Consider the following 14,912-nt stretch of genomic DNA (forward strand, 5'->3'; position numbering starts at 1 on the left):
TTGTTTGGTGGATCACATCGTCTCAGGTTCACCAAGGCAGGTGCTTTGTACCTCCGTCCCCGATAGCCACTGTCACCACGGATGCCTCCCTGATCGGGTGGGGGTCATTATCAGGGCAGGATGGTTCATGGGGCGTGGCAACCGTTCGAGTACCATCTGCACATAAATGTCCTGGAGATGAGAGCAGTGCTTTTAACGTTGCAAGCCCTCAGCGACTTTCTTCCCGTAGGGACAATTGCAGTCCACACAGACAACATGTCTGTAGTTTGGTATATCAACAAACAGGGCGGAACCAAGTCCTACCCCTTGTGTCGAGAAAGCGCTCAGACTTTGGCAATGGGCGATCTCCTCTCATCGGTTTCTGGTAGCAACGCATATCCCTGGGAAAACCAACATTATAGCGGACAGATTGAGCAGAGCTATCCTCATGCCTCACGAGTGGTCTCTCAAGCAATCTATAGCGGAAGAGATTTTTCTGGAATGGGGTCGTCCATGTTGCGATCTTTTGCTACTCCCCAAAACAGCAAATGTCCAGACTTCTTCAGCCTCTTCCCTCTATCAGGCCATCCCCAGAGACGCTCTGACCCAGGATTGGCCCCAGGGACTTCTTTATGCCTTCCCTCCATTTCCTCTGATCCCTCAGGTGATCCAGAAAGCTACCGTTTGAGAGCCAAATTGATTCTCATTGCCCCTTACTGGCCTCGACAAGTTTGGTTCCCGTTCCTCCATCATCACCTTTTGGTGCAGCCGTGGCATCTGGACCCAGTGCCAGATCTTCTGATTCACCAATCCGGTCAGCTGCACCGGTCAATCCCTTCTCTCAACCTCACAGCATGGTTGCTCCACTTCCTTCCTTAGCCAGGCTTCCTTTGATCTCTAACCCAGTTAGAGACATCATAGTAGCTTCACTAAAATCCTCTACCAGGAGGATTTACACAAGCAAATGGAACGTTTCTCTTATTGGGCTAAGGCCCAAAATATTGATCCTTTTACTGCCCCTGTTCAGGCAGTTCTGGACTTCTTAGCAGAGATTTTTCATGCAGGCTCCTCTTCTTCCACAGTCAGAGTTCAATTGGCGCTATTTCCAATTTTCATGTCGGGATAGCAGATCATAATATTATGTCCCATAGGCTCTGCAGGGCCTTCTTGAAAGGAATTTTCCTACTAAAACCTCCAATCAGGAATCCTCCTCCTCAGTGGGATCTAAATTTAGTGCTGACATCCTTGATTCTTCCCCTTCGAGCCAGCTGTTTCTTGTTCCCTGAAATATCTTTCTTGGAAAACGTTATTTCTAGTGGCTATTACATCTGCCAGGAGGGTGTCTGAACTTCATGCTCTTTCGGTTCGACCCCTATTTGGTTTTCACAAAGACAGAGTATCTTTGAGAACTAACCCAACCTTTTTACCTAAGGTCGCTTCAAAGAACAATTTGAATCAATCCATTGATCTCCGGTATTTTTCCCAAACTATTCAGACAGAGCTGAACAAAGCTACATTATCTTGATGTCCATCGTCAACTTAGATATTATTTGGACAGAACAAAAAATTTAGAAAATCTGATCAACTTTTTGTTTCCTATGCGGATAATAAAAAGGCCTTCCTGTTTCTAAAGTGACTTTGTCCAGATGGCTTTCTTCGGTCATCACTGAAATTTATCGCTCAGGGGAAAACAGCTGTGCTCAAAACCTAAAGCACATTCAACTAGGAGTTTAGCTACTTCTACAGCTTTTCAAGCTAGACTTCCTTTGGACACTATTTGTGCAGCGGCCACTTGGGCTACTCCTCACACTTTTGTTTCCCATTACAAATTGGACTTGGCCTCCAGGGACAGAGCCAGTTTTGGCTCTACAGTCCTCAAGAGTTTGTTCCATTGAGCCACCCAGGATAGAGGTGCTAGGGGCGGTCCCATCAAGCAAGAATGAAGGCGAGATTGACAACTTAACATTAAGAAGTTATGTACCTACCATAACGTTCCATGTTAGTTGTCTTCTCTCGCCTTCTTTCTTGCGACCCTCCCTCCTTCCCCCTGGCCTGGACAGACCTTGTTTAAGAAACTATTATGCTAAAGACCATTCAGACCTGGTCCTTTTTCCATCTGTAAGTTTCTTCTTCCTTTGGGAAGTATTTCATGCTTGGTGTTATTGCCCTTTGTCAACAAACGAGATCTGGGTACTTACCGCCTTGCATCATGGGATATGGGGCTGCCTCGAGCTGGTAAAAGTGACTCTCGAGCTTAGCAAGTGCCGAGTCGGAGCCGAGGGATCGGCTCCGAACCCATCAAGCAAGAAAGAAGGCGAGAGAAGACAACTAACATGGAACGTTATGGTAGGTACATAACTTCTTATTTTCTCCTCTATTTGAGGGCAGGGTTCCAGACAGTGTGTAGTATCTGTTTATAAGTGTTCAAGACACAGTTCTAAAGGGATTCTTCTGGTATAGCAAACTAGATCTGAGGGTTAGCACCTGAGGATCATGGGATATTACTGTGCCTCGAGCTTTCTCAAAGATGCGGAGCTAGTGATGCGGCCGACTCGGAGCCGAGGATCGGCTCTGGACCCGTGTGCAAGAACAAAGGCGAGATGAGCAATTCACATGGAACGTTATGGTAAGAACATAACTTCTTATTATCACATCAAAAAGATTGATGGCATGACAGGTAACCAACCCAGTGTACATGCCATTTCTGGAATAAGCTGTCTTTATCTGTCAAGCAGAGTACTGCCCTAGCAACTTTAAAAACAGTCTGGATAACTGGATCAGTGATTACAAATTTTCACCAAGAATATGTGGAGAAACTCCATTTAATGGGAGGCAGTACTAGTTTCCCACCATTACTGAGTGATGTGTCTGAGCTGCTTGAAAGTCTGTTTTGGCCTTAAGCTTTGTAAGAACCTAAGGAGTTGTGAATTAGAAAAAACGCTCTCTGGCAGTAATATGATCTAGTCCAGATGCCTCATTCTCCTCACTGACCTGAAGCATTGGCCAGGGATGTTTTGAGTGAACTAGGAGGTGCATCAGACCAGCAGGCGAGAAGAGGCCTTGGAGAACAATTAATGGTCATCTGTAAAGACCTAAAAATTGGACAAAAAACTCACCACAAGATCACTTTTAATATCTCCCTTCCACTTTCCCACTCAGGATGACTCCTCATTCACCTCTCATTCAAAGACTCTTAAGAGTGAAGGGACAGGAAACTGCAGTGGAGGGGGGACCTCTCCTAAATCCTATAAAAAATAATTTCTCCCTCTTACAAGACCTGGCTTCTAGAAGTTTTACTGTCAAAGAAAATCAAAGAAGATTGCATGTTCTAGCATACTTTTTATCTTGGACACCAGTGTGTTCTTTTATGTCAGGAACATGGGTCTCGCCCTGTGGTCCATAGAGCTCTCACAGTCAGGTGAATGTCATCCTGCAGCTGATTCCAGTATGTTATGATTACTAGTCCAACAGTAACTCTGCTCAAACATCTACTGTTACAGTGAGTTCTTGCACAACTTTACTTTATGGTGAATGTTTCAATGAACTTTCCTTAGTAGTCAGCCTAAATGTTAGATAGCCACTATAATTTGAAAGATAAATAACTAAAAATTGATATTAGATGATAGAGCTGTAACAAGCACACAATGGTCCTTTTTTTTTTCTTTTTACAGGATAATCTGTTGCTGGATATGTACCTGGCACCACATGTGAGAACCCTTTACACACAGATCAGGAACAGAGCTCTCATTCAAGTAAGGGCTGTAGTGTATTTCCCACTGGTATATTACCCTGTACTACACCAGTGAAATAGCTCAGGAAGCGAAATGAATGCATTTATCAGTTCTACTTTTGTTGATGTCTATAGTGTGTGATTGAATTGGTGCTTTGTTGGCATGTACACCACACAGCTGAAGACCATACTTGATTTGCTAATATAGGTGCTGCACAGATGCAACTTTTGTTCTTAATTTCATACCTAACAGGATTTGGTTACAAATGATGCAAACTTACTGTGTACTTTGTGTATGTTACTGCTGCAGTAATAACATCAGGCACCTCTGCCACAGCTGGAGTTCTTTGTCTGACTAAAGTTTCAAAACTCACTCTTCTTTTTCCTCCCCGTATGCTATCTCCCCTTCCCCCAGATGTCTCTACATTACAGTGTAAAAGTTAACCATATGATTAGCCATTTTCAGTTTGTGCTTACCGTGTAGAATAGTGTACATATTTGCTTAGTCCAGTGGGCCAAGTCAAGAGTTGAGGATCCTAGGTGTATATCCCCTAGTGGATGTATTTCTCCTCTTTCAGTAGTGGTCCTATTATAGTAGGAATTGCTGTAGCAATTTCTTGTTTGGAGTTTAGTCTTCCCTTATCAGGAGCAGATGTGCTTCTTGAGTTATAGAGATGCTGGCAAGGCAAACAAGCATGGTCTTAAAACAGATAAATACACTTGTCAAGCCTAGAGCACAGTGTTGCCATTCATGGCGTCTGCAAAGACTTTAGGCCCAAAGTAGTTAAAACAAGGAGGGAAGCAATGCTTGCCAATCTAAATTGCAAAAAGCTAGCAGTATTAATTCACCAGTGATAAGTCAGATGCCTGACACTGGAAGTCTTGCTACAGGCCTGAAGAGTCCTTTGACTTTTGGACCCCCCCCCCCATCTGAGGATGCAGATACTGAGGTGAAACTTGTTCAGCACTCCACCCCCACCCTGGTTAGTGTTTATGGATTCAGCTACCCCCTGATATAGCCTGTCTGTTGGTTGTCATGAGGAATGACTTGGGCACATCCCTTCAGACAAATCGGCTACCCTCTGAAGTAATGCCTCTTAACTGTACAGATTTTCGTAGAATGTCCAGATTTTTGCCTCATATTCTTGATCTGTTTTTCATAAAATTGTGGTTTTCTGGTAAATTAGTGGCAAGTCATTAAAGATTGAAGTTAGAAAATAATGACAGACATTTGAGTTTTCACCTTTATACCTTTCAGAAAGTTAATGCTAATGCAAAACCTGATGTCCTTCTATTCTTATGTTGCAGTATTCATAACCTTTGGGTTAGCCTCCACCTTTTGACCTGTACTTCCGGCTAGTGTACAAGAGCTTTAGTCACTGCAAGGTACGTGGGACGTCTGACGTTGGCCATAGGGTACATGGGCCATGTAAGTGAAGTCTGCACATACCTTCCTCACAACTTCTGTGACGCCAGTCGAACGTCAACTCATCCTACTTTAGGATCCTGCGATTTAAGGATAAGAACCCCATTGAGGCCTTTCTGGTTAGTTTTTTTTTTTTTGTCACTGTGTGCCTGCCCAGGTTCATGTCATCCAGAAAAGGAAAGTGTAGGCATAGGTGTCAGATCCCACATAAGGACGCCCATGACCTGTGTCTGTTCTGCCTAGGGCCCAATTACGACCGCATGTCCTGCACAATTTGTAAGGCCTTTCTCCCAAAGACTCTTCGCAGCCATCTGCATGCCCTTAATATTTATCCAGAGAACTAACACCTCAAATGTCTCGCTGTTGCGATGGAAGGACCTTCGAGCCATTGAAAAAGAAGGCCAAAGTTACCAAGCCTGAACCAGCTGCCACACTTCTTCCATCTGACATTTCCCCTGTGGCAGAGGTATGCTTGGAGGAATGTACAGAACCAGCCGACTCTGATGTAGTGGGTACCGTTCTGGAGGCCGCAAAACCAAGGTCTGAAAGCACATTCGTTGAGGTAACACAGGCGACGAGGGGGAACCTCTGTTCTCTGCGGACGTCCAGACCAGTCCTTCCACCATTAGTGAGGCTTCTGAATCTAGGCCCTCCTTAGGGCCTACGATCTCCAAGCTTGTTTCTTCTTTTAACAAAAAAAACAGAAAAACAAATGTGATTTCACCTCCTCAGAGCTTGCCTAATTAGCAAGCCTTCCTCTCAGTTTGTTTAATGCCTTTATGGCCCTTAGGCCTTCCATGTCTGCTTCTCCTCTGGCCTCCCCTCCTGTTAGCCCTAGGCCTCAGACTGTAGAACCTCTTACAATACAGGCCAAAGACTCTTCAGATTCCTCTTCAGAAAATGCCTTCCGCTCTAGGATATGCCTTCCCAGAGGAGGACTCTGCTGAGGTGGATTCCCCTGGGGTGGACCTTACCTTTGGAGAAACCATCTCCCGAATGAGAGAGTTTTTCAAATGGGACTCAACAGAAGTGCCTGAAGTCCAAAAGAGGTATTATGAACTTCTACAAATTGATACCCCTTCTGCCATTTCACCAGTCCTACCAGCCTTCTTAGATGCCTTTTCTGCAGTTTCTAAAAATCCTGAATCCCAACCCCCTGCTCCTAGAAGGCCTGACAGATTTTATAAGGTCCCAGAAAGGGCAAAATTTCTAATAAAATGCCCTGTTGCAGATCCTGGTACCGTTTCTTTCACTGCAGACAAACCCTCCAGACTGCTTCTGTCTACCTCTGTTTTTCCTACTGATAAGGACAGCAAAACTGTGGAGAGAATTGGCAAGAAGGTGTACATCTCTGCCACTTTGGCATTTAAGGCCATCAATTACCAGGCACACACGTCTTAAGTACTCCCTGGCCCTTTTGCCTCAGACTTCAAAGCTCTTGGGTGATCTCCCTGATTTGAGCACAGTCACAAATCTCTAACCTGATCTCTTTGTCCTCACAAGTGACAAGACACTCAATCAAATGCAGTAATGATGCTGCAGAGGCCTTGGCCAGATCTGCAGCTTCTGCCTCAGTGCTCAGAAGGTACTCTTGGTTGAGGCTGCAATCCCTACCTGACGATATCGGGGCTAAACTTCTAAAATATCCTCTGGACAGTACTGCCTTGTTTGAGGCCCAGGTGGCAGAACTTTTCAAAACTCTTCAACAGAAGGGGAAAGAACTACAGGAAACGTTTTTGTCACCAATTCCTGAATTCCACAGAAGTTATCCTACTAAGACCCAATTCATTCGAAAGCATTCTCCTCCTCCTACTAGGCGCAAAAAAGGGTTCCAGAAAGCAACAGCCACCTCTCAAGCCTGCCCAGACACTAACCCAGAAATCTCAGTTTCAGGACAAGGTAAGTAGTCTGTGACTACCTGCCTCCTCCTCCTCCCCCTCCAGATCCTATACCCCTTTCCCAGAGACTCTCTCACTGTCTCCCTTTCTGGAAAAGCTTTACCTCAGACAAATAGGTCCTGTCAATCATAGAAAAAGGTTACTTCATGACTTGAGCCATTCCTTCACTCATAAGAGGCATCCCATAGCCACCAAAGGACCCGCTGCACCTATTCCAACCAGTCTTGGACTACTTCCTCTCTCAAGGGACTATCCAACCAGTCCTTGGGTCAGAAAAAGGGAATGGGCTTTTACTCCAGATTTTACTTGGTCCCAATAAACGACGGCCCATGGAGACCATTCCTGGATCTTTCTCTCCTCAACTTGTTACTTCAAGTACCCACCTTGCACGTGCTCATGCTTCAGACTCCATTTCCACTGCTAATGCCTCTGGCATTTTTGGCCACCTTAGACATCAAAGATGCCTACCTGCATATGCCCATCCAGCCCAAATACAGGACGTACTTCCGCTACTCTGTGGGTTCCTCGTATTTTCAATTCTCTGCTTTGCTGTTTGGACTATCTACTGCTGCAAGGGTATTCACCAAGTGTCTGGCTCTAGTGGTAGCCTATTGCAGGGTTCTAGGGATACAGATTTTCCCATACTTGGACAACCACCTGATCCAGGAAAATTGTTACAGTACCCTCCAGAACCATCTCCAGACAGTAATTTCTGTTCTGCATTCTCTGAGTTTCACCATCAGCTTCCCCAAATCCAGCCTAAACTCCTCCCAGGACCAAGTTTTCCTGGGGTGCAGAATCAGGACAGACATTATGATGGCATTCCTTCCACCCCAAAAGGTGGAAAGCCTGAAGGAATACCTGTTGTCTGTCATCCATGCCCCTGCAATGACAGCAAGAGAACACCTCAGACTCTTAGGGCATATGGCTTCTACAATCCCCATGTTGCCACTGGCAAGACTTCACATGAGGAAACTTCAGTGGTACCCAAGGTCCACATGGACCCAACACTCCCACCTCTTGGACCACAGCATTCCCTTCTTACCATTCCTAAGGAAAGAGATTCTTTATTGAGTAGATCACGTCTCTCTGAACCCAGGACTTCCTTTACAACCCCTAACTTCAGTCCAGGAAATATACACAGATGTTTCAGACCTGGGTTGGGGAGCTGCTGTGGGCAGCTTAAAGGTGCAAGGCACATGGACAGTCCCCTTCAAGACGTAGCACATCAACATCAGAGAGGTGAGGGCTCTCATCTTTGCACTGAGGGCTTTCCAAGATATTCTGAAGCAAGGACCCCTGAACTTTCACGGACAGCACTACTATTCTTTGGTATGTGAACAAACAGGGAACAAGATCATACTTGCTTTGCAGGCTTGCACTCCAGGTCTGGGAACTGGTAGTTCAGCATGGAGTCATTCTTTAGGCTGGCTATATCCCCTCAGCAGACTTTTTGAGCAGGTCCATGTCACAATCCCACGAATGGATGCTGCACAGAAATGTGCTTCTGGACATGGTACGCAGGTGGGGTATTCCACAAATAGATCTGTTTGCCTCCCCTCTGAACAGACAACTTCCACAGATTTGTACCAGGACACCCAGCCCCCTCCACCCCCCAACAAGGGTGACAGACACCTTCTCTGTCTCATGGAAGGGGATGTTTCTGTACACATTCCCCACTTCCCACTGTTACAAAAAGTCCTAATGAAAATTCAGCAAAACAAACCAGAATCTTGTTGGTGACTCCCTTTTGGCCAAGACAGCACTGGTTCTCCCTCCTTCTGCATTTAGCCAGGGGCAATCATCACAAGTTATCTTAAAAAATAGACCTACTCACACAGAACAAGGGATCCCTAATCCATCCCCACTTGAAATCTCTGAGCCTGTTCCAGTGGGTGATAGAGTTTTCATCCCTTCCAGACACCATTACTCTGAGGATGTGCCAAATGTCTTGCAAGAAGCCAGGAAACCCAATACTAGGAGATTCTATCTGTCCAAATGAAAAAAGGTTCTTCATTTGGTGTCTAAAAATACAGCTAGACTCATTTCAAGGAGAGGTCCCCTTGGTGGTGTCTTATCTGTGTGAATTGTTGCAGGCAGGGTTGGCATGTTCCTCTGTTAAGGCCCACCATGCTGCTATTTCCACTTGTGTGCCTCTTGACTCTCTTCTTGCTTCTAGACTTCAAATGAAGTTATTCCCGAAGGGAGTTCTACACCTCAGGCCCCCCAGGAGGCCAATTCCACTGCCCTGGGATCTGAACTACGTGTTAGAGAATCTCACCATTGCCCCATTTGAGCCAGCAGTTACAGCCTCTCTAAAGTACTGCACTTGGAAGACTGTGCTTTTGGTGACCCTGACGTCAGCCAAGAGAGTGTCAGAGCTCCAGGCCCTCATGGTCACCTCACCTTTTTTTAATCTTCCACAGGATAGGGTAACCCTACAGACTAATCCATCCTTTATGCCTGAAGTGGTCAATGAGTTGTCCCTAAACCCATGTATCTACCTCCCCACCTTTTTTCCACAACCCCAGAATGACAGTGAGAGTCTCCTGCTTTCCTTTGATGTTCACAGACAACTAAGATTCTACCTAGACAAGACAAAATCCCTTAGGACATCAGTGCAACTGTTTGCTTTCACCCCAGAGCTGTGGGAAAAGCTGGGACAAAGCAGTTTCTACCCGGATCTCCAAAGCAGTCTTCATTTGTTATACCTCTCATTCCCCAAAACCCATTCCACTTGGGCCATGGCCGCCTCTGGAGCATTTTTCAAGGGGCTGGACACTGCTGCTATTCTAGAAGCACATACTTTGACATCTGTCTATACCTTCACCAAACATTACAAACTGGACCACATCTCCAGATCTAGAGCAGGTTTTGCTAGGGCAGTCCTGCATGGATTTTTGGAAGATAGTTCCAAACCATCCCCCTCCTCTTCCCTTTGAGCTGTGGCACTCACCCAAAGGTTATGAATACCGTGACATGAGAATAGAAGGACATAGAATAGTTGTGTAAAATCTTACCATAACCATAGATGCTGGATGATTGAGGACTTGTGCAGCTATCCTGGGACTGGGGTCCGACGGAGGCATTCACATCTGGGGAAGGTACATGCAGACGTCACTTTTATGGCCCACGCACCCAACTGCCAACATCAGACATCCCACATACCTTACTGTGACTAAAATCTATTGTATATTGGCTGGATGTTTGTGTCCCTAGGCGGAGGCTAACCCAAAGGTTATGAATACTGCAACATGGAAGAGAAGGACATCTATGGTTATGGTAAGATTTTACACAATTATTCTTTATTCTGTCAACTTTCTAAGTTTGCAAGAGTAATATTTAAAAATTGTCCCTATTTCTGGAAATTGTCCCAGTTTTATTTATGGCTTTGTCCAGATTTCTTGCTCTAAGAAGTTGAGAAGTATGAGTCTTTCTGGAGGTTGTCATGTAGGATGACTTGGATATGTCCCTCCAGATAAATCACAAGCTGTCCTTTTTCAGTGGAGGCTATTTTACACAACACTTCATCTTATTAAGCAGAGTTGACAGCTTACCCCTGTTCATTATAGCTAACAACAAACACACAGCCAACCAGGTGGGAGAGCACCTGTAAAATGACCTAGGTTGGGAGCCCAGGAAACCTTGGTCAAGCACCTCTCTGACCTTTTCTGTAGCAACACTATTTTTTTTTTTTTTTTGCATAGAGATTCTAAACTTTTAGGGCTATTAGGAATCATTCAGTGCAAGATCTCCTCTTGTTTCTCCACATATCAGACAATCCTGTGAATGTCAGAACTAGAGATATTTTTTATAGCAAATAAGTCACAGTGGAGAGAGAGATTTGTCATGCAGTGACTACCCCTTCTCTGAAACAAACTTGATCTCCAGATCAAGCAATGTGATACACTGTCTTCCCTTAAGAAAAGATTACACAATTGGAGGGATATTTATAAATTCACCCCGGGTTTGTCTGACCTATCACTCCTTGAAAAGGGAAGTAAGGTCTTCAGGAAAGCACGGGCAAGGTGTAAATGGCCACATTGCCCAGTTGTCTTGTACATTTTATGATTTTATGATTCTGTTCTTGCAAGAATAAGCATGATGACACCCCACCAAGAGTCTCTCACATCAGATGCAGGATGTGGATGGAAGTAATTCCCCTAGTCTATCCACCCCAATAGACATCCTCAAAGTTGGTTTTTGAAACTTAGAAGTGGGAGGATTGGCCATAGATCCTCCTTCATTACCAGCAAGGGTCTTACAGGAAACTTTTTGATCTTAACACTTGAACTTCTGTGTTTTCACCAGTGAATGCAAGATGATTTCTTGTGTAGTTAGGGAGGCATGGAAGGATCCAGATGTAGTTGATTTTATTCCTAGAAGACTAAACATGATTCTTCAGCAGCCTGATTAAGATACCTTTTTATAGATGCCAGTTATAGACTCCTTAATCACTGTGTCATCACTAAAGAGGGAGCCTCCTCCCCAAATCCAGCAGTTCATCCCCCTAAGAAAGACTATTTGGTATTGGACTGCTACAGGAAAGAAGCATCCACATCACATAATTTTATTTAACCTGTTTAGTTATCTTTCGTGTATGCTGTATTTTATGCATGAGTTTGCTGCTGAAATGGGCAAATTTATGCAGAAATTGCCATAGGATAATGATGCTTGAGATTGACTTCATTCTCGGCTGGCAGTTGTCCCCTCTGTTTCTAGTATGATGATTAATCTGGCACATAATCTTGCAGATGGGGCAGCAAGGACAGGAGGTGCTAGAATCACTGTTTGCCATTACATGATGAGTGATGGAGCCTGACAGACTTTGCTGGAAATGTCAAGGTCTCTTTCATCAGTGTCCCTTTAATGACACTGATCTTTTAGGTCTGACAGATGTTTCAGGAAAGTGAAAGAGATTATTAGACACTCATAGCTGTAGGCATGTTCTGAGACTGCACTGTGTACCTTCCTAGGATGCAAGAGAGTCCTAAGCAGTTGTCGTTTTAGTGGAAATAACTATAAAAACAAAACACGCAATCTGAGAGGAACCAGTATGTCTGTCAAAGCTTCCAAAACTGATATCCACCCATTGTTAGAAATAACTTGCAAAATCACAGCTACAATGGCTGCTTATTCAGGGGGTGGGGAGGAGTGCTGCAACATTGGAATCTTTGTAGGCTTGCCTTAATAGTTTTGTTGTGGAGGCAGTCAGGGGATGCCTCTTTCTCTCTGCCTTCATGCATGGCCTTCTCAGGACAGATGTATTTGGACCATTTTATCTATAAACTGTAAAGTACTCTTCCATACTTGTACTCATCCCCACACCGTCCCATGAGCCAAACGTCCACTCCATTATAGGAGTATGACGGGAATAGATATTATGAGCCTCTTTTTGAAAAGGGCCATCCAAAAGGTCTCACTAGAGAAGATGCAGATAATCAAAATTTGTTACTGCAAGAAAAGATAAAAGCCTCAGACTAATCTTAGATTAGATATCAGTGGCTTCACTAAATGTCCCTGAGGAGATGTTCTGGAATGTTTCATTGAACATAATTCTCCTTTGCATCCCAGTAGGAGGCTGGATGTGGTCTTTGGATCTCCAGGATGCTTGTTTGCACATAATGTTCACAAAAGAGCTGAAGAGGTGTATATGCTTCCGGTCAGATACAGTCATCACCGCTTTTAGGCTGTTTTGTTTCACATTGGTTTTCATCAAATGTATGACTGTGGTACCACCATACCAAAGGCTACAAGGTGTTCCCTTATCTGGATGACTGAGTCCAGTTTGAAAATCAGCATGCTGAAGATGAGAGCAGTCCTATTTGCTCTGCTGGTCTTGGAAGACTGTCTACCTTACGGCATGATAGCCATCCATAGCCTGTAAAATGGCTGTGGTTTTAATATATCAACAAGCAAGGAGGAACACTTATTCCCTGTGTTGAAAGTCCATGAGGGTGTAGGAATGGGCTACAATGACAAGTCATTCTTACAGTAAGCCATATTCTAGTGGAAGCCAGTACATTAGTGGACAGGCTTGGCAGAAGCATGAACAATACTCCACCACTGGAGGAAGTCTTGGTGCAACCTTTCTGCATGTTTGAACACTGGTTCATGCACCTGTAGGAGCTGGCAGGGGAGGATGGGAGTGAGTGGCTGCTGCCTGCTTGCCATCCTGAGGGGAGGTAATCCTGGCTGGCTATATGGCTGATAGCTAGCAAGAGCACTAGTTGTGTTTACCCCATGGCGCTAGAGTCTGTCAAGTCCACACTGACATGTACATATTGCTGTCTGAACCAAGGGAAATTCTCAGAGGGCAACTGTAATGGAGCTTAGAAGAACCATCAGAGGAGACGGGTGCTCTGCTGAAGGTGAAGGCAGGCCACCATGCAGGACCAGTAAAGCTGGCTCGCTCCTTATTACCCGGCTCTCACCACAAGCCGATGAGTTTATGGGGAATTATTGGGCAGGAATTAAGGAGGCTGTCGAGCTCTCACCTGCCCAGAATCCCTGGCTGCTATGAGCAGGTAACATATGGGCTGACTAGGTGCAAGTAGAGGAGTGATCATTGGTCTTGGTCTTACAGGGATGCAAAAAATTCCCAGTGCTTCATTGACTTTCTTTAACTTATGCGAGACTCATCTCAGGGGTACATTCATCAGCCACCTTTTTAAGAATCCAGTACTCCCATTGGACTAAAGTTTTGTGTTGAAGTTGACAGTGTTTATCTTATTGATCACTGCTACAGTAGCCTTAGCTATATGGGATTATTTCCTGCCAAGGATATGATGGCCGGACAGCAAGCAGCTCAAGTTGAATGAACCGAAAGGTTTGGGTGAGAAGCTCTTCGGAGCTTTTCTGCCACCAGAGAGTACACTTCTCTGAGGCTTTTGTGGATCAGTGGTCGACTTGCGCTTTCCTTTACTGGACAGATAAATTCCAGTTGGCGAAAAAACTTCAATAAATTTAAGAAAATGAATGTTGTATTATTTTCCTCTTCAGGAAAGTTATTTTAAAGCTCTTAGTGTTGTGTTTTAATGGACTTGCTCAAGACTATAACGTACTTTTAAAAGAAGTACTCATTTTTTTCTCAGTTTGAAAAGTAGTGATCTTGGTCCTTTTCATTCTTCCTCAACCCATGGGTTCAGATAGTATCCTGGAATCTGACTCGGCCGCATACTCCAGACTTTAGATCTAACTTTCGAGCTCCTCCCTCTACCCAGAATGCCCTAGTCCTTCCACATTACCTCAGATCTCGTTTGCCAGCATTGTGCTGAAATGCAGGTTTCTCTCTTGAGCTGTATTTACTAAAGTATTGAGTTCATCTTTTTCTTTTTCTTTAAAAAGTTTTTTTTTCTGACTTTTACTGTCGATATCTATCCTCCCTCTTAGTTTTTTTGCTGGTGTTAAGACTGCTGCTATTGTAATATAGTGCTCTTTTCTTGCCATAGCTGCTATTGACTTTATCCTTTAATCAAGGTAGTTTTTTAAATTACCATTGTTGGTAATTAATCTTTCTTTCTTTTCTTTTTCTCATATTTAAAAAAAAAATTCCTTTTCCTTACACTGTCCTTTTCAGGTTTTCCTTTTTTGCATTGCTGTTGTGTACTGTCAATGATAACTACCCTGCTGGGTTTTAAAAAATGTACTTCTTATGGGCATAAAAATTCAAAATTTGGATGCCCACAATGAGTACATGTATTGCCTCGGAGCCGGTCACCTGGATACAAATTGTTCAAGCTGTTCAACCTTCAACCCAAGAGCCCTGGCTGACCGGCACAATAAGTTAATATTAAAAGGACTTCTTCCTGCTACTACTTCTCCATCTTCTGGAGCTCAAACCCCCTCCAAAGTTGTCAAGTCTGCTCTGTCAGAACAC

General features: G+C 44.3%; 1 protein-coding gene across 3 annotated transcripts in view; it reads left to right on the forward strand.

Annotated features, from left to right (window-relative positions):
* Positions 1-14,912, forward strand: part of GPS1 (G protein pathway suppressor 1) — a 2,619,406-nt gene that overhangs the window by 2,082,599 nt on the left and 521,895 nt on the right. For all 3 annotated transcript variants that reach the window (XM_044068228.1, XM_044068227.1, XM_044068226.1), the window contains exon 11: positions 3,651-3,731. In XM_044068228.1, coding sequence (XP_043924163.1) covers positions 3,651-3,731 — 81 coding nt within the window. The remainder of the gene's footprint in view (positions 1-3,650; positions 3,732-14,912) is intronic.

The sequence above is a fragment of the Protopterus annectens genome, chromosome 4.part0, assembly GCF_019279795.1.
Source record: "Protopterus annectens isolate FY-2018-M chromosome 4.part0, PAN1.0, whole genome shotgun sequence".
Classification (NCBI taxonomy): domain Eukaryota; kingdom Metazoa; phylum Chordata; order Ceratodontiformes; family Protopteridae; genus Protopterus; species Protopterus annectens.